Genomic DNA, 18,439 nt, shown 5'->3' on the forward strand with positions numbered 1-18,439 from the left:
GGATTTGACCCTGGAAGTCTGGTTCCAGAGTTTTCACCATATCTCACGTCTCAGTCTATGTCACGGGGTCTTTTACTGCCTGGCTTGCCCGTCTATGTATGTCTCATCTTCTTAAGCACAGAAATTTTGTCATATCTTTTCCTAATAATACCCACCCCCATCTACATCCTCTCCCCCCAACACAAGGCTGAGCACACAGTAGGTGCTTTAGGAGTTGTTGTCCCAAGATGGGTGACCAGGAGCACAGGGACACTTCTCCTGACACCAGGTGGCAGCATTGGCCAAAAGTTCTCTCAGAACTCTGAGTCTAGAGCTATCAGCCAAGTAAAAATTTAAACTTTTATTTCTGGTACAAATGATAAATACTTTGCATTAAAAATCTGGGATTCAAGTTTTCCTTATACTTCATGCTCCCTCCCTGCCCCAAAACCTTACAAAAATATTTCTGCTTAGAGGGTGCAAGCCAGCTTCTGCTCCCTCGGCAAAGTCCAGGTCTGCGGAAAGGCACTTGTGGTCTGTCTCAGGGTGGGGGGCCCCCAGCTGGCCCCCGGGCAGCCTCAGAGGCCAGTAGTGAGAGGAACGTGTTGAGATCCGCTGTCGGCGCTGCCCCCTCTCTGGGGCAAGGATCCCCTCCCTGTTGGGCAGTGGGAAGGTGCACAGGGGCCAGCTCCTTCTGGAGGGTGGGGCAGGGGGCTGGGAGTGGGGAGGTGGGTGTCACAGGCATCAACACCTTCCAGGGTCTAAGCCTGCAAAGAGTTAAATAGGAGAGTCACGCTGTCGTATTTTGGTTGCTTGAAAGCGAACATTTCAGGGGAGATGGGGGGGGCAAGCTTGGAGAACCCCCTTCTCCCTCTGTCCCCAAGGAAGGCACAGGCTGAGAGTGGGGGGCTGCCTTCATGATTTAACCCCTGCCATGCCACACCCCTTTCACAGTGACAAGTCGGGGGGCAGAGGCTTCGGGATTAGGACGAGGGAAGGAAGAGCAATAAGGCCTCGGTTGGGGGTGGCCACCCCCTCTGGCGGCTGGGGGAGGAGCAGTGGGCCCCAAGCAGCTGCCTCAGGGACCACCCCTCATCCCAAGCCGGCTAGGGGTCCTCATCCCAGAGGCACAGCTGCCTCTGAGGCACGTAGAAGTCGAAGCTGTAGCTCTTCTGGCAGCTGCGGATGCCACATTTGTAGGGCGTCGGGCGGTCACGGCCGTGGCAATACTTGAGCATGCAGGGGTACCAGGCCAGGCTCAGGCCGTAGCGGCAGACGCAGGGCTTCCCGCGGTCCCCCACCTGCCCACAGCGAGGCAGCAACATCTGCTCTGAGGCCTTGGGCAGGGCCTCGAACACGAAGCTGTCCACACCTGGGGGAGAAGGCGGAGGTCAGGGACGGGGGAGGGGAGGGGGCCTCCTGGCGCGGCCCCTTCAGGCATCCCGGCACCCCTATGGGCTAAGTGGTATCACCCCTGTTTTACAGATGGCAAAACCGGCCCAGAGAGGTTTAACCATCTGGCTGAGGTCACACAGTAGGTAGGCGAGTCAGGACTGAATCCCAGGTCTGTCTGACTTCAGGACAGTCCTGGGAAAGGTGACCCACAGATGGGCCAGCAATGAAGTCCCATAGGCCGGGAAGGCAGGGACCGTGCAAAGATGGGAGGTGTTCTCAAGGATCCTGGGAAGGTGTGAAGGGAAAGAGAGGAGCTGATCTCTGAGAGGTGGCAGAAGAGGTAGCAGGTGGGAATGGGCATCTTTGGGCCCCATCCAGACTGGTTCCTGTGCCCATGTCCCACGACAGAAGGTTCCATCTGTGTTCTCACTAAGGGCAGGGATGAGGGGGGGCTTTGCCTGGGCATTCCCCCCGCCCCGGGGCCTAGCAGAGTCACGGTTCTCCGCGTCCCTACCTGGAACTGGTCCCTTTCATCTGCTGACTCCTCTCAGTAAAGAGCCACACAGGCATCACTTCCTCCAGGAAGCCTTCCCTGACCAGTCCCAGCTGGGTTTAGACCTCGCATATCTCATCATTGCTCCCCATCGTATCTGAGACGATACGGCAGCGGGCAGCACCCAGCTGACCTTGCTCCAGCCAGAACCGGACGTCCTCCTGGCGGGTGTAGATGGCATCCGCGGCCTCGGCACACACGTTACGGAGATGGGGGCTCAGCAGGCCCCCCTGGCTGAAGTTCACGGTGATGTCCATGTGCATCTGCTCCAGGCCCCGCACCTCCTCAGCCTGCCGCACTGCCCGTGGATTTTTCTGCGTGGAGGAGAAGAGTCGTTCCCACCCAGCCTCAGAAGGCCCCCTGCCCACTCTTTCCCTGGTCGCTGAGAGTCAGACAAGCCCACGTCGGCTGTCTTCGGATCCTTGGGGCCACCGGCAGGGTGGCAGTCAAGGGGCAACCAGCTCCCCCTCCAACTGGCGGAGAAACTGATACCCAGGGCGCAGTCAAGCCTTGTCAGCCAGCGACCGCCCGGGCTGACCTCTGGGGCCTGAGGGAGAATTCTGACACGTTGCTGGGGGGTGGCGTTGGAGGTGGGCAGGCGAGGCGAACTATCCCAGGGTCAGTGACCTCTGGGGCTCCGTACTCTCCAACATCCAGGCAACTGGGAAAAGCAGGTAAAAGGGAGGGGCCTCAGACAGCTCCTGCTGGATAGTTCAGGGAACTTAAATGAGGCTGGGGAGAGGCCCGGGGTCCAGGAAGGCACTGGGAGCAGGGCAACAGGCTGAGGGTTTTGAAGGCTGCACTGAACACTTAACAGGCACTATCCCACTTAATTCTCACCGTAACCCATCTCTCAGTAAGAAAATAGGGGTTTTGAAGGTGAGGTGACTTGTCCAGCGTCACCGGCATGATGAGTGGTGGCCCTGGGCCTGAAGGCAGATCCGACCTGCCTCCATCATAAACGGGGAGGAGCTGAGATTAGGGAACTGGAAGAATCTGGGAGATGGGGGTTCAGGGCAGATTAGGGATCTGGGGTTATGGGGTCAGGTTTGGCATATTTAAGGGGTTCAGGACTAGAGGATAAGAGTGGGGTGCCAGCGATCAGGTGGGTCAGGGGCTGGGTGGGAGACTGAGGCTGGGGTAGGGTCCAGGCCAGGAGTCAGCTGCAGGGGTGAGGGCTCTGGGGCAGGTGTGGGGTGGGCACTCACCTGTCGGAGCTTGGCCATGGCCTCGCTGGGAATGATCTCATTGTGGTGCAGCCGGGTGACAAAGCAGAGGGCCTGGAACTGACTCTGCCCCTTCTCCAGCTCCCCTAGGATCAGGGCCCGGAAGATCTTCACATCCTGATGGGGAAGAGCAGAAGAATGGGAACCGGCCAGAGGGGGTGGGGCCTCCTCACCAGCCCACCCAGGGCTCAGCTCAGACCCTGCAGAGGACACAGGCCTGGACGCGGCCCTGCAACAGACGCCTCCCTCTTGCTGGCCTGGAAATTTTTCTCTTTCCCATTTAAACCCGTGACTTAAAAGAAAGAACATATCCCAGATGTTCCAAAGCCTCCTGGAAAATTCACATAGTGAACTGCTAGAAAGCTTTCCAAAACAAAATTGTTTAAAAGTCCAGAACGTCACCTTAAAGGAAACAGCACCCCTTTTGGCTCCTGGTTCATTCACAGCTGATGCTTCCCCTTGGTGGTACCCCCATATCACCCTGATCAGGGTGAGTCAGGGCCCCTACAACCACCTGACTATGGCATCGTGGGGGAGGGCTGCATTTTTACAAGTACAGGTTCTAGAGTTTCTCTCGCTGACTCAGTAGGTTTGGGGAGAATGCCCCTGGTGCTTCTGGTCAGCCAGGCCCCTAGCCACCTGCATCTCAGATCGAGGTAGTGGGGTCAGGGGGGTGGGGTTAAGGGCAGACACAGCAGCAGCTGTTGTGGCCTCTGGCCTGTGGGAGCTGGGATGGTTCACCTTTCCCCTTCCCTCTCCACTTCCCCTTTCCCCTCGGGGTTACTAATGGCATTACCAGCAGGCCAAGGGCTCCTTCCTGTGACTGATTCACTGCATGAATCAGAGAGGCTGGGGGGGGGGCAGAAGGAGAAGGGAGAAGGGCGGTGGGATCGAGTCCCCTTCCCAATCTGGCTGCTGGAACCCTGGGCACCTGAGGTGTCCCTTGCTCTCACCCATCTCTGTGCCTTGGCTAACAGCTCGCGGTGAGAAGTCAGCAGGTCCCAGTAAGAAGTGGTCTGAATCTGTCAAGAGCCCCCCCCCCAAGCCTGGGAGGGACCCAAGCCACAATGATGGCTCTCCTCCAGGAACCCCAATGGCCCTGCACCAGCACGGAGGGTATATAGCCCTGTGTAGCTATGCATCCTTCAATGTCCGTGCCCTGGCCTCGCCCACTGAGAGCCCCCATTCACTGAGTGCTTACTGTTCATGTGCCAGAGTGCAATGCTCTGAGAACAGGGTCTGAGGGTCCCCCTTGGATTCCAGTACAGGCAGTGAGGGGCCCAGGGTTCCACTCCAAGTCTACACTGTATTAGCCGGCATACAGGTCTATCTCCCACCTTCTCTAAGCCTCATTTGTGAAATGGGGATGATGCCACTTTTACCTGGAGGCTTATGGTGAAGACTAAATGAGTTAGTGTGGAGGGAAAGCACAGCAGAATGTCCGCCCGGAGTACGTGCTCAGCGGTGCTAGCCGGGGCCACTGTCATCACTGCAGGTGACCAGCAAATGTCCCAGGTGATCTGAAACTAGTCAGTACTGTCCTTGCACAAACCCCCATGCCCTTTGGAAGTCCTCTGACTCTACAAGGACATTTTCCTACTTCCTTTCACTGTAAATGATCTCTGGAACATTGAGGGGTGGGAGTGTCCAGGGAGATTTTCCACCAAGATTGCAGAAAGGGAAACAGACACCCAGCTGGTGAGAAAGGTTCCATAAGGATCCTCATGGTCCCAGACTTGCAGGCAAGGTGAATCAGAGCTCGGATAACCTCAGCTTCCTCTCCACAGGAAATCCACTCTCGGGCCACGAGGCTGGGATCTGCTTGCCCCGCCAGCCTGGGCCATCCAATCTTCCACTCCGTCAGGTCGTTTGAGGAGAGACTGGAGGCTGGTACACTTGTGCATTTTCTGTTCTGGGCTCAGTTCCTGCCAGGTGAGACTTGATACCAGACTTCCCCTCCCGGGGCTGAGTCAGGCGGATGTCCCTGGCAGGACCCCCAGGCAGGATCCAAATTCCACCTCCGGGGTAATTTCAGCAATGACCCTTTAAAAGAACCCATCTGGTATATTCACAGCATCTTCTCCAATACCACAGGCACGTGTCACCGCCTGTGGTCTGAGGGATGCCCCAAGTGGCCTCACTGCTTGGATATGACCCGTCTACCATTAGCAGGAGAAAGTATTTGAACTTTTAGACCAGACCAGGGGGCGAACGAAATCTGTTAGAGTATTTTCCCTGCTTCTGTATTAAACAACGTCAACAACAACAACAAAAAGCTACCAAAATGGGAACTTGCCTGGGGGTGAAGCGAGGGGATGAGAACTTTTTCGTTGAGATAGATTTCCTCTATATCTCCTATTTATTTGTGTAGGACAAAGATTTATTGAAGTTTATAACTGGAAGGGACAAGTCATTGTTACCATGAGTCAAAAAGGATGTATCGTCCTGTTTAAAAATCTTTATAACAAGAGATAGGAACTATGATTATTACCGAGTTTGGAATGGATAACTTGCTCAAGGTCATGGGACCAAGAGGAAATGTAGCCAGAATTTTAACCCAGGCAGTCTGACTCCAAAATCCAAGCTCTCACAACCACAATGCACAGCTGCGTCCTAGATCAACGAGTCCAATTTCTTTGATGCCCAGTTAAAGAAACTAAAGCTCAGGCCCAGAGAGAAAGTGTGGTCTGCCCTAAGCCACACAGCTGGCGAGTGGCAGAGCCAGGATGAGAAGGCAGTGCCCTCTTCCAGCTGTGCCCATCGGCGGTGGTCTGTACGTCCTCTGCAGACCTGCCCTGGGAACGTGGCGGCTCCTATTCAAGGTTCTGTGTGACTAGCAGACAACAGCATCTGACGCAAACGTCAGGGTAGGAGGACGCAGAATCACCCTTCTAAGCCCTCTGCCTGCCCTGCCCACAGCCTCTTTAACCCGAACTCTCCAGCCTCTTAATCCTATGTCTCCGGGAAACCATACTCCACGTGCTGAGCCCCGGGAGGGAGACAGCAGCCCAAGCATCTGATCTCTTTGGCTCCGTCATCATGACCAGCGTTCCTCCTACCTTCTACTCCCCACACCTCAGACTCACTACTAAGGTTCCAGGGCCCCCTTTCCCTCCAGCACGGAGGGCAGGGCAGGGGGAGAGGTCTCCCTGCTTCAAGGAACATCTGGCCAGATGCTAAGCCCAGGCCAGATGGATGCCTGGCTCCCAGGTTTCCCTCCTCGCCCGAGAGTCCCCTGGGATGATCCACCCAGATGTGCCCTAACCCCCAAGGCAGGACCACACAGCTGGGGAAGAGCCCATGGCAGGCTCCTCAGGTCCAGGACTCGGGCTAGGGTTCCCAAGATGGGCAGTTTCTATAAGGCTCCTTCTCCCACGAGCTCCCAGGAAACTCCAGCCCACCAGGAGCCAGGCCACCAGGAAGAAGTGGAGTGGACAGTACTAGGGCTGAAACTGGGCCACACAGAGGGTATGGCCACGGAGATAGCATTTGCTGAGGTCCTTTGGGGGTGGCTTTAAGGTTCCCAAAGAGCACGGTAGTTAAGAGCAAAGGCTCTGGAGCCAGTGCTGGCCGCGTCCAAATCCTGGCTTTGCTGATATGAGCCCTGTAACCCTTAGGGATTTACTTAACCTCTCTGTATCTTAGTTTCCACATGTGTCAAATGAGTACAACTAACAATACCTACACCTCAAGGGATTACTGTGAGGAAAAATGAATGAAAGGTCTCAGAACAGAGTGGGCTGGACTCCTTAAGTTTCTCTATTATTGCTGCAATCCCTGGCCTTGCTCCAGCTGTGATCTACTCCAGACCTGCAGAGGCAGGACAAAAAATTTTTCTCCCAGAGATGTACCTGAGGCCCAGAGAAGTCAGGTGACTGCTGGAGCTTGCAGGTAATCGGCAAATCTGTGGGAGAGCACTGATAAGCATCACCCGGGGCAGAGCCTTCACAGGCGCCAGGGCGGGGCAGGGGAGTGGGCAAGACCAAGGCCAAGGCTCCTGTCTTTAAGGGGCTCATAGGAGAGGCTGACCTACAACTGAAGTCAGCGCACGACGATAAGGCCTAGGGTGAGGTTTATGCAAAATGCTATAGGGCAAAGGATGGAGGAGGGAGCGTTTCTGTCCTCTTAGGGATGGGGCTGGGAGGGGTGGAGGGAGGGAAGGCTTCCTAGAGCGAAGGACAGCTCAGTGGTTCTGGACAAAGGATGGGTGGCTTTCTAGCAAAGAGAGAGGCATTTACAGAAGATGGGAAGGTACGAAGGCCTCTTAATGCCCCCACCCCATCCATCCCTCCACGCTACTGTCATACAATCTGCCCAGTGCCCTTCCAAGGCTCCTTTTGTCCTCACCATAAAGTGTACCCCCAGAGGCTGGCATCCAGATCTTGGCTGACAGCTCTGAGCATTGACCCAAAGAGACGGCGGTTCCCAGAACGAGCGACGCCATGTGCCTTTCCATGAGCTGATGCCTCTGCCAGGGATGCGCTGTCCCCTTCTGCCCATCATCCTTCAGGACTCAGTTCAAACGCATCCATCACCCCTGCCCTCACCAACCCTCCAGCAGAGCTGGCCAGGCCCAACCCCTAGCCTCCAGAGCACGAATCCCACTGTGTCTGCAATGATCTCTTTCCTTGTCTTTCCTTCCAGACTCAACTCCTTGAGGCTGGGAGAGTATCTTATTTGCAGTGTATCCCCGGCCCCCTGAATACAGCAGGCGCTCAGTACCTATCTGGAAATGAATAAGTGAAGCACTGAGTGGGCAAACAAGAGCAGGCCAGGGTCCTGAGGAAAGTGAGGGGAGTACCGGGGAGGGGAGGGCTGAGTGTGGAAGGAAGAGGCTGGCAGGCAGGAGGGCAGGGCACAGTGTCTGAGAGCCCAGCCAAGAAGTCTGAGCTTCATCTAGCAGATCACTGGGCGTCATCGCTGGGTTTTGAGCCAGGGTAGGACATGAATGGATCTCTGGCTTAGAGCTGAATCAGAAACTTGAGCTGTGCTGGGCCAGTGTGTATCTGACCTAAACGCCTCAGCAGAAGGCCCCGTCCTCATGTGGTGTCTTCTGCCCGGGCAACAAGTCCCCCAGGCCCTTCGTGTTGTGCCCCAGCCCCAGAGAGCAGCTCCACTTATTTATGCAGTATCCTCAGGGTCTGGCACAGAGCTGAGTGAATGGACCAGTGCTCTGGGGCCTCCATCGACCCCCTTGCCTCCAAAAAGAAGACGGCTCTTTCTTCTTGGGCTTCCTTGTAACTGGGCTTCTGCAGGCTGGTCATCCTACAGCTGTGATTTGGGCTTCTAGAAGATTTAGGGGATCATTATTTCATGCTCCAGTGAGGTTCCAGCAGGGGACGTGACCTTCAAGGTCTCTCAGCTGCAGAGCCAGGCCCAGGAGCCCGGATCTCCTGACTCAATCCAGTGGTCTTTCTGCTCTTCCGAGCTCCCCCCAGAGCCCCTTCCCAAATATTCTATTCTCCTCTGCGTCCACTCCCTGCCACGCTGCCTGAGATCCACTGTATCTCACAGAGAAGGCTGTTCTGGGAAAAGCAGGGGGCAGCTCTCTGCACTTCCAAGAGCAGACAGCCCGTGCCAGGCCTCTGCTGCTGCCTTCCTGGGGAGAAGCTCCAGGGAAAGCTCAGTGTTGGGGACGGGTGGCAACCCCACAGACGGAGCCCACTGGAGCGCTGGTGACTGTGACGCTGTCATATCAGCCCAACTGCCGGCTTCCAGCCTTAGATAAGACTGAAAGAGGGAAACAAATTTCTCTCTTGCTTCGGCTGCCGTGGGGTTTTATGTTACTCGCAGCCAAGTTGAATCGTAACTGTACGCACAGACACTTGCTTTCCCCCATTCATGGGTCCCATGGCCATAATCTTTCACCCAGACGTGCTGATTCTCCAACCATCTCCCACCCCTCACCCAGCGGCACCCACGCCCCTCCCGCCAGGGCCCACGCCACGGCTCGGCTGTGCGGTCCCTTCTCCCTCGCACCGTTGCTCCTATGAGCACGTTTCCTCCCTCACAGCCTCTCCCGGGAGCCTCCCCATCTCCCCCTTTCTCGCAGTCACACGTGGCAGCCCTCACAGATTGTCTCACACGCCCACCTTCTCCCGACAGTCTCTCCCACACCCTCCCTCCCTCCTTGAATTCCCCCAAAGTCTCACACGCCACGTCTCGCACCCCATCTCACACACAAGCCTCTGCACACATGCTGTCACCCTCCCCTCAAGGCACGCACACCCCCTTGCAGGCATCCTCTCTCCCAACCAGCATCCGCTCCTCCGTTCGCTGCCCCAGCCCCAGCCTGGCCGACCTCCCCTCCTCCTCTGCCCTCCTGCTGCCTTCCCATCACCAGCTCCCAGCTCCCCACCCTCCCAGGGGCCTTCCTCAGCACCCCCGTGGGGAGCGGTAGGGGGTCTGTCCTGTCTCAGACCTTGCTGCCAGCCCAGCCTTGCACCACAGGGGACCCGGAAACTAAGAGGGCCGGATGGCGGAGCTGCCCTTCCCTCAAAGCCCCTCTCCCAGCCCACCTCCGTGCCACGGTGGGTGCACAGCCCAGGCTGAAGGCCATCTCTCCAGGGTCTCCAAAAGCACCAACTCCCCTCTCCTCTTTGCCCTTGGACGGCTGGCGCTGTCTCCTGGGAGTTTCCTCTACCATCTTGGTCTCCTTCCCATCACGCCGGAGTGTGTGATTCTGAGGCCCGGGCTGAGCCAACCCAAGTATCCATTGCTCTGCTCCTGGCTGGGGCTGCTTTATGGCTAGAGAGGAGCCAACTTCACTGCACTGGGGAGGCGAGGGGTCGCCCTGGAGGGGCAACCAGGAGCCAATGCCCTCTTCTCCCCATGCTGGCTGCCCCGGGGCACACTCAGGGGCACCTTGGCCCCTCTGCCCTGTCTCTCCAAGCAGGTACAGAGGCGGATGGACTCAACCCAAAGCCAGGCCAAGCACATTCCCTGGCCGGTGCCCGGGATGTAGGCTGCCCCCATTACGAGATGCCTGCAGACCCTCAGGGCTAGGCCCGGACAGAGGCTTCTTGTTACGGGACATTAGTGCCACCACCAGCTGGGGGCACTGCCGCCTGCCCCTTCCCAGTGCCCCCAGTGTTCTGTCAGCCAAAAGGTCACTACTGTCCCGACTGCCCCGGGAACAATGTGCGGCTTTATGTGGATCAGCTGCGCCCCAATGTCCTGCTGACTCAGGGATCCTGAGGTGGGGCGCCACGCTTCCCTCTCACCTGCATTCCCAGCCCCAGCGCCTCCCCCGCCCACAGCCCTTCCTGGGAACCTCGGTGGCAGCCACTTCAACGCTTGCCAGCTCAAAGGATGGGAATCCTAATAATGCTTTGGTCCCCAGAGCAGGAACCATCTGCTTAACGGCGGCGGCGTGAGCAAGGAGGGCTGGGGCCCTGGCTAGAACTGCTATTTCTCTTCTCACGTGCCTTCGCCAGCCTCTGCTTGGCTGAGGCCTCTTACTCACTTCCCACAACACGCCTGCAAGTGTCACACTGGGTTTGTGCCATGTCTGAACCTGGGGCTCAGAGAGGTTAAGTGATTTGTCAAGTCACACAGCTGGTAAAGGGCAGAAAAATGAACAGTGAGGGCTCAGTAGTATCTGTGAGATGTTTTAAAAATGGTCCCCTCACCGCCACCCCCCATCTCTCCAGAGGCCATGGCGGGAGGGGAACGGGGAGTGTCTCAGGCACAGTGAAGGGGTCAAAACTTAAAATTCGTGGGAGGGGTGGGGTGGGGGAATTGTGATGAGCCTGGGGGAGGGGCGCAGCCCAAACCTGTACAGAGGAGGTTTTCTCTGTAGATTTGTTCCTCTGCACCAAGGCTTTTTTCAGTCTCCTTCTTCCCTCTCCCCTCCCCTATTCAGGTTTCTTCAGCCTTCTAGAAGGAGCCCATTTCTATGCCATAGTAGCACAGGCAGTCAGAATATAGTGGAAGGCTCCCTGGGTCCCAATCTTGGATCGTTAGCTATTGATCTTGTCCAAGTCACTTTAGATCTCTGAGCCTCAGTTGGCACATCTGCAAAATGGAAGCAATACCTGCTGCATGATGTAGTGGTGGGGATCGAATGAGGCCAGGTGTGTGAAAGCAACTGTCAGTGTGTGATCTGACAGCTCAGATACATGTGATTCTTACCTCAAAGCTGGCCTCCGTTGTTCTACCATCACCACCTCTGTGTACCTTGGGAAGCCTCGTAGGAAGAACCTCACTTCTGCCTCTCCCCATCATCCCAACAGGCCACTTACTTGTCCCAGGTGGCAGTCCTCACTGCCCAACCCGGGATCTTTTGCCAGGACTCCATCTGGACATAGGCATTCGGGGGGTGGGAGATGCTTGCCAGACTCCAGGAGCTGGGCTGGACCTCGGGGCAGGGCTGCTGACCCCTGATGCGGGGAGGAATTCCTCAGACACGGCAGAGGGACTGCTGGTAGACCGGAGGGTCCCATGGACACAAGCCGGATCATTCATTCTGGTGACGTCTCATGAACTGCCAGGGTGGGGAAATACCCTGGACACCAAAAAACTCTGGGCCTCTCCTGCAAGCACCTCTACTGCCCTCTGTCCCCCCAAAAGACATCCTCTCCAACAAATGCCCCTACTACAAATCACCAAACTGCAGGGACCGAACACAGGCAGGGTAGGGGGAGACTGGACTCTAAAAGCTTGTCCTGTCTGACAATCCCGTGATGTGATATCCTGTTAGAATAAACAGCCTCAGGCAGCAACGTGGCCATTTGCACATTCCACATCTTTGCTGACTACCTCTGACAGGCTGAAGCTGCTCCCCCCACCAAGACGGGGAGCCCCAGGGCAGGGACGCTGGTGTTCTCTGGACCGTTCCTTCCTCTGGCTTCCACTCACCCATCGGCTCCCACTCACCCATCGGGGCCCAGGGCAGGGCGCAAGTTTCCGATCTCCCTGGGTCCCTCACAGCGACCTCGAGCTCACCCACCCTGTTATATGGCTCCCCTTATCTTGGCGCCAGCCCGAGGCCCCTCTTGACCCCCTCCCTGTACACATTTGGATGTGGCTCCTTCCTCCCGTTGCAGCCATGACCCCCCCCACCCCCATGCAGCTGCTCATGACTTTCTCTTATCTTTCAGCCCCACCCTCCCGGTCCGGTCAGCACCAAACCGCTTGAACATGACTCATCCCCTCCCTCAGCTTTTAGACACTCACACTGGGAGACAGAGGGGAAAGAGACACTTGAACGGGAACAGCAGCCTGGGGGACGGGGACCAAGAGGGCTGTCAGACCAAAAGCCGGGACGGTGACATGCCCGCTAGTAATATGCCCAGTAAGTCTGTACAATCGGGTATAATTACATACATAGGCTTTGGATTCTCAGGAAGAGCACTGCTTGTTGAGAGTGTATGATGATTTATAGTTCCTGCACTGAGGGCATGGAGAATTAAGCCTCAAGTCTATATGCTGTTTAAACACATTAGGGATTATTGTGGGTAGAATGACAGGTTTCAACGAAGTGACTGAGTTTGGGATCTCCCTTCGTTTAACAGTCTAACCTGGAACCTCCTCCAAGTCCCTCCTTCCCCGGAGCAGCTAGGCCAGTGCTTCCCAAACTTTGCTGCTCATTGCAATCACCAGGGGCTCTTTAAAAATCTGGCTGCCTGGTTCCTACCCTCAGACAGTCGGACTTAATTAGTCTGGAGTGCAGCCTGGGCTTCGGGGTTTTCTAAAGCTCCCCAGGCGATTCAAATGTGCAGCAAAGTTTGGGAGTCGCTGAGCTACGTCACTTCTTTGAGAGCTGCGGCCTGATCTGCTTGACGGGCAGCAGCCTGTGGGCAGGGCTTACAGTCACTCATGATGGTGATTTGGTCGCTCCAAGCTGCTTGTGGAGTTTGTCATCCTTGCCCGGGCTCCAGGCTACGTGTCCTACAGCAGGTTGATCACTGTTACAGCTTTACTGGCTTCAGGTCCAGTGTGGCAGTGTGGGGAGGGCCAGGCCATGTTAGAGACCCATCCCGGCAGAGGCAAACAGAGAGGGTGGAAGGGGCAGGGAGAGGGGGGTGGGTGGTGTGTGTGTGGGGGGGGGGTGTGTGGTGAGATCATCCAGACAGAGGGCTGCATTGCATCCAGCACAAGGGCCTCGCTGCTGCCCTGAGTAGATTGACAGGACAGGGACGGCTGCTCCCTGCTGAGGGGCTGGCCAGCAATTTTGGAGTGTGATGGTTAACTTTATGTTTCCATTTCACTGGGCTAAGAGATGCCCACATAGGTGGCAAAACATTATTTCTGGGTGTGTCTGTCTCGGAAAGATATTAGCATTTGAAGTAGTAGGCTGAGTAGAAGGTGGCCCTCACGGGGGTGGGTGGGCATCATTCAACCTGTTGAGGGTGTGAATAGAACAAAAAAGGTGGAGGAAGGGCAAATTTGCTCTCTCTGTGTGAGCTGGACATCCATCTTCTCCTTCCCTCAGACATCAGTGAGCTTGGTTCTCAGGCCTGTGGACTCGGGCTGGAACTACATGGGCTTTCCTGGGCCTCCGGCTTGCAGACAGCAGACCGTGGGACTCAGCATCCATAACCGTAGGAGCCAACCCCTCACGATAAAATCTCTTTCTGGAGATCTGTATTTCTACCCTATTATTTCTGTTTTTTGCAGGAGAACTCTAATATACGGAGCTTCAAAGAGAAGGTTATGATGAAGGATTAAGGCTCTTCCAGGCTCAGTGCTGACCTTCCATGTGACTTTGGGTCGGTCATTCAACCCCTTTGCACCCAGGCTTAGCGGGGAAGGTCCATGTTGAGATGTGATGTGAGCCATGATTATGAAAGTTACTGGCTTCTATTTCTGGAGCTCTGAGTACAGCAGCTGACACACAGTGAGTATTTCATATGCATTGCCCTGTTTAGTTTTCACAATGGCCATGGGATCGGTACCATTGTTATCCCCATTTTACAGATGAAGAAATGAAGGCTTGGACAGATCGGGTAGCTTGCCCAGGGTTAAACCAGGTCTGTCTCATTTCAGTCTGGGCTGTCTCCCAAAGGTGCAAAATGGCCAACGTCACTATTCCCAAGTGGACTAGGGACTGTTCCCAAACCGCCCCAAATGGATTTGGTACATGAAACAAAAGAAACACCACGTCCAGGACTTTTTCCTACAGGAAAAGTCATTACTTCTAGATAGAAGCTTCTCGTGGAAAGCTGCCAAAGATCTTGAGGACTGGGCAGGCAACAAGAGAGGTGACCCACCCCAGAAGGATCCCGTATAAAAGCTGCTCTGGCCAATGCAGACAGGGGACTGGGGTGTGGATAAAGGCTGTTCCGACCCACGCCCAGCCCTCCCCAACTCCACCCTGCCCCAGGCCATCTGAGAAACCCAGAGTTGGAGGGGACCTTGGAAAGCTGGTTCCCTTTCGGTACTTTGCACTCCCAATTCCCTCCCTTGCTGATGAAATTGGAGATGCCAGGGGTGGGTGTGAAATGTCAGCTTCTGGGTCAGAGGTTAACCTGAAAAGCAGACTCTGGAAACCTGGGTGGTGGTGTGAACTGCTGCGGGGATTAAAATGTGGCTCTTGATGCCATTTGCGGCCACATGGATGGACCTACAGATTGTCAGACTGAGTGAAGTAAGTCAGAGAAAGAGAAATAATGCTTGTATGCGGAATCTTAAAAAAAAAAAAATGCTGTAAGTGAACTTATTTACAAAACAGAAACAGACTCATAGACTTAGAGAAGGAACTTATGGTTACCACGGGGTAAGGTTTGGGGGGAGGGATAGTTAGGGAGTTTGGGATTGACATGTACACACTGCTATATTTAAAATAACTAACAAGGAAAAAATAAAATAAAATAAAATAATAAAAAAATAATAAAAATGAGGCTCTTACAATCAGCTCCGAATCGATTCTCTAACTGGGCCATCAGCTCCCTACTCTACCCTCAGCCCCAATCCCCAGGCCTTCACCCCACTGCCACCCAGCCTCTCCCCTCCCCTCGCCCTCAGGGTAGAGCAATAAAATCTTTCATGCTGCAGTTAGAGGCTGTAAAAGCTGAGCTCTACCCGTTGACTATTTCACCGGTGTCCTAGCCACAGCCTTGGCTGCCAGAGAGGTGCCAGGGTCGGGGAAGTCTCTCTAGGGTTTCAGCACAGCCACAGAACAATGCGCAGTGGGCAGGAAGGTGGGAGACTCAGGCTGGCCTGAGGCTCACTCACAGGGACAAAGGGCTTCAGTGGAAGGTCAGAGGGGAAGATTAGATCCCTGTCTCCTGGGGAGGGTCCAGCCACTATTTGGGTTTTCTAGGAAAAGAAGAGACTTGACAAAATTCCCCTGGAGTTTAAGTGGGGACTCTGGGGGTGTTCTGGCTCTGTCAGCTTCCCTCTCTCCACACACAAACTCACCTGCCCCTACCTGAATTGAGAACCTAGCTTGGGCCTGCTGAGTGAGGAAGGGTCGCAAAGTCCTCCGCATTGCGACACTCAACCGCCCCTCCCCCCCCAACCTCCCACCCGCCACTGGTCTCCCCTACATCCCTTGTCAGTGACAACTCAATAGTCCGGGGACAGATCGGCCGTCAAGCCCCACCTCCACCATCCACAGAATCACCACCCACCCACCTGGTACTATCTTCGGCGAATTCTGCTCAGTCCCTAGCTGACACTCCAAAATCTACCCCCTCCTCCCCCAGATCCCAGTCTCTAAGAGGAAGGAGAGAGAGGTGGCTCAGGCAACAGTCCCACCGCCCTGGGCTTCCCCAGCTGCTGGCTGTGTCATCAGCCTCACCTCTCCACTCCCCCAGAGACAGAGCCTCACAGGGCCTCTGTATCAGGAGAGGGACTTGGGGAGGGGGACTTTAGGTGATCAGGAGACTCCCTTTGTGTACCTACACCTCACCCACCTTCCTCCCCTCCAGGATTCCTGCTGCTGGGTCACCGTTAGTCAGTCACTCACCGCCCTTCCAGGCCCACTTCCTGATAAGCCCAGCACCTCCACTCTCTACCCCAGCCCCAATTCTGGGGGGCCAGGCCCACCTACTGGTTCCCTCCACCACACACACACACACACACACACACACACACACACACACACACACACACACACACACACACACACACACACACACACACACACACACACACACACACACACACACACACACACACACACACACACACACACACACACACACACACACTGAGGTGAGGCTGTCTCTACCCTCTTCCCCGCAATCTAGGCCAAAACTGGGGGTTGGCCAGCCCTCCTGCCAAGCAGGGTGAGAGGTGGCACCTCTCCCATAGCCTGGGGACCTCATCTGGGGCCTCTCCCCGGGTCTTCCGCTACAAGTTTACCAGACTTTCAGACCAAAGAGGAGAAGCGGCTTCTCCTCGGTTTGGGAGGGACATGGGACAAGCAGCTCTTCCCAGGAACCCCCTTCCCCAGCCCAGGAAAGTGAAACAAGGAGAGGTGGTACATAGCCTCCAAGATGTCAGGGCTGGGAGGCCTGGCGCCACCCCCTTGCTCTGTACAGAGGTGAGAAAGGAGGCCCGGAGAAGGAAAGGAACTTGCCATAGGTCACACAGCGAGAACCCAGGACCTCTGGTGCCTGGCCCAGGATTTTTCCGTGATAGAGCCTGAGAAAATGACTCCCAAAAGGGAGACGGGGTTATTAACACTGACTCCCTTGAAGTAGGGTCTGCACCTAGAGGGCTCTCGGAGAGCTGAAAGACGAAGTGGGGAGCTGGTCTGGTGGCCTGGGCACCCAGAGAGAAGAAGTGAAAGGCTGGAGGGGAGAATCGGAAAGGCAGCAGAGCAGTTCGTGGGGGAGAATAAAGGGCCGGGTCTAGGCGCTGGGGAGCAGGGCAAAGAGGTGTGGATAAGAGCCCGGCGTGACCCTGGCTAAGTCGCGTCCTTCTCCTGGCCCAGTCTTCCGTCTGCTGGCCTCGGTGCGACTGAGACCCCGGAGAGCTCAGGCACGCAGGTCTCCCGGGGTGAGCGAGGGTGCCTCACCTTCTTGAAGTCGGCGGTGAAGGAGATGAGGGTGCCGTCGGGCTTGCGCAGCTCCAGGCTGATGCTGTCGGCATCGCTGTCCGCCTGCAGGCTCTCCTCGGTCACCTGGCCGTCGGGCAACCGCACGCGGACCCGCAGCTCAGACGGCGCGCCAGCCCCGGTCCCCGCGCCCACGCCGCGCGGCGCCCCCAGCAGCTGCATAAGCCCCGGCAGCAGCAGCAGCAGCAGCAGCAGCGCAGGGGACGCCGGGGGGACCCCGCCGCGGCCGGGTGGGCGCATCCCCGGGGACCGCCTCCGCCCTCGCGGTCCCGGCGCGCCGCGGGCGGGCGGGGAGCGGCTCGGCCAAACTTCGCCCTAACTTGGAGGCTAGTTCGCGGCGCCGGGGCGCGGCTTCCCGGGGGGCTCAGCCGCGGGGCGCCCGCGACGCGGCGCCGACGCACGTGGGCTGCGCTCCGTCGCGCGTCCCCCGGCGGCTCCGAGGCGGACACCGCGCTCCCAGGGCCCGTCCGCCCCTCGGCCCAGTGCCTTGGCTCCCACGGCCCCCGACTCCGGCGCTCCGAGACTCTGTTTTGCACTTTTCATTCAATCCCACCCCCCGTCACTTCCTTCAGAAAACAGAAACCACCAGGACCTGCCTTAAAGAGACCGCGCACCTCTCGGCCCTTAAAGGGCCCGCGGAGGCTCCCCGCGCTCGGCGGCGGCCGCGGACGGGGGCGGCGCGGGCCGAGGTGACCGGTGCAAGGCGGCCTTGTGGGGACAGGGCTTTCTCAATCGCCCTCCCTCCCCGCCGCGCCCGGCAGCGACCGGGCTGGCCCAGGAGTTGACTCTCCCAGCAAATCCCTTCCTCCCAGCAGGGGCGGGACGGGTGACTCTTCCCCCGCCTCCCTTTTTTTGGCTTGTTCTTGTGCCACGTGGATGAAAGAATCGGGCTTGGTGTTTTAGGGGTTTTGTTTGGTCTTTTAGTTTCTCTGAAGAAGCGAATTTCTACAAAGCTCCTGCAAAATCAGACCTCGCCTCTCATTCAGCCTTTTGACTGCCCTGGGTCGGGAGAGAGGGGCTGGGGTTCTGCTGGCGTTGACATCCGTCAGGTGTGAAATCTTGATCAGTCAGGGCACCTCTCTGACATGGTGGCCCTCAAAGCGCCCGCATTCTGTGAACCCCTGTGCAGTTTCTTTTCTGTCTCGTTGCCCTCACTTGCCCCATTCACGACCTTTCCCCAGTCCTGCCCACCTCCCCAGACCCCCATTCTCTCTCCCAGTAATAGGCCAAGCAGATTCAGGGAAATGTTACATTCCAGGCCATTCTGGAGAGTGTCTG

General features: G+C 56.7%; 1 protein-coding gene across 1 annotated transcript; it reads right to left on the bottom strand.

The window, feature by feature from the left end:
• Positions 1–325: 325 nt before the first annotated feature.
• Positions 326–17,898, bottom strand: OAF (out at first homolog). Its single transcript, XM_082476943.1, has 4 exons — positions 17,123–17,898; positions 3,136–3,270; positions 2,061–2,241; positions 326–1,351 (listed from the first exon to the last, which is right to left on the bottom strand). Exons 1-4 carry the CDS (start codon positions 17,399–17,401, stop codon positions 1,086–1,088), a joined length of 861 nt encoding a protein of 286 aa, XP_082333069.1. The 5' UTR covers positions 17,402–17,898; the 3' UTR covers positions 326–1,085.
• Between the last annotated feature and the right edge of the window lie 541 nt (positions 17,899–18,439).

The sequence above is a fragment of the Balaenoptera physalus genome, assembly GCF_965194825.1.
Source record: "Balaenoptera physalus genome assembly, chromosome: 10".
Taxonomy (NCBI): domain Eukaryota; kingdom Metazoa; phylum Chordata; class Mammalia; order Artiodactyla; family Balaenopteridae; genus Balaenoptera; species Balaenoptera physalus.

Coding starts and splice junctions, on each gene's coding strand:
- OAF (XM_082476943.1), bottom strand. CDS start 17,401: ATGCGCCCACCCGGCCGCGGCGGGGTCCCCCCGGCGTCCCCTGCGCTG. Junction 3,271..17,122: donor TCACCGCCGACTTCAAGAAG/GTGAGGCACCCT, acceptor CTTCCCCATCAG/GATGTGAAGATCTTCCGGGC. Junction 2,242..3,135: donor CCATGGCCAAGCTCCGACAG/GTGAGTGCCCAC, acceptor TCCTCCACGCAG/AAAAATCCACGGGCAGTGCG.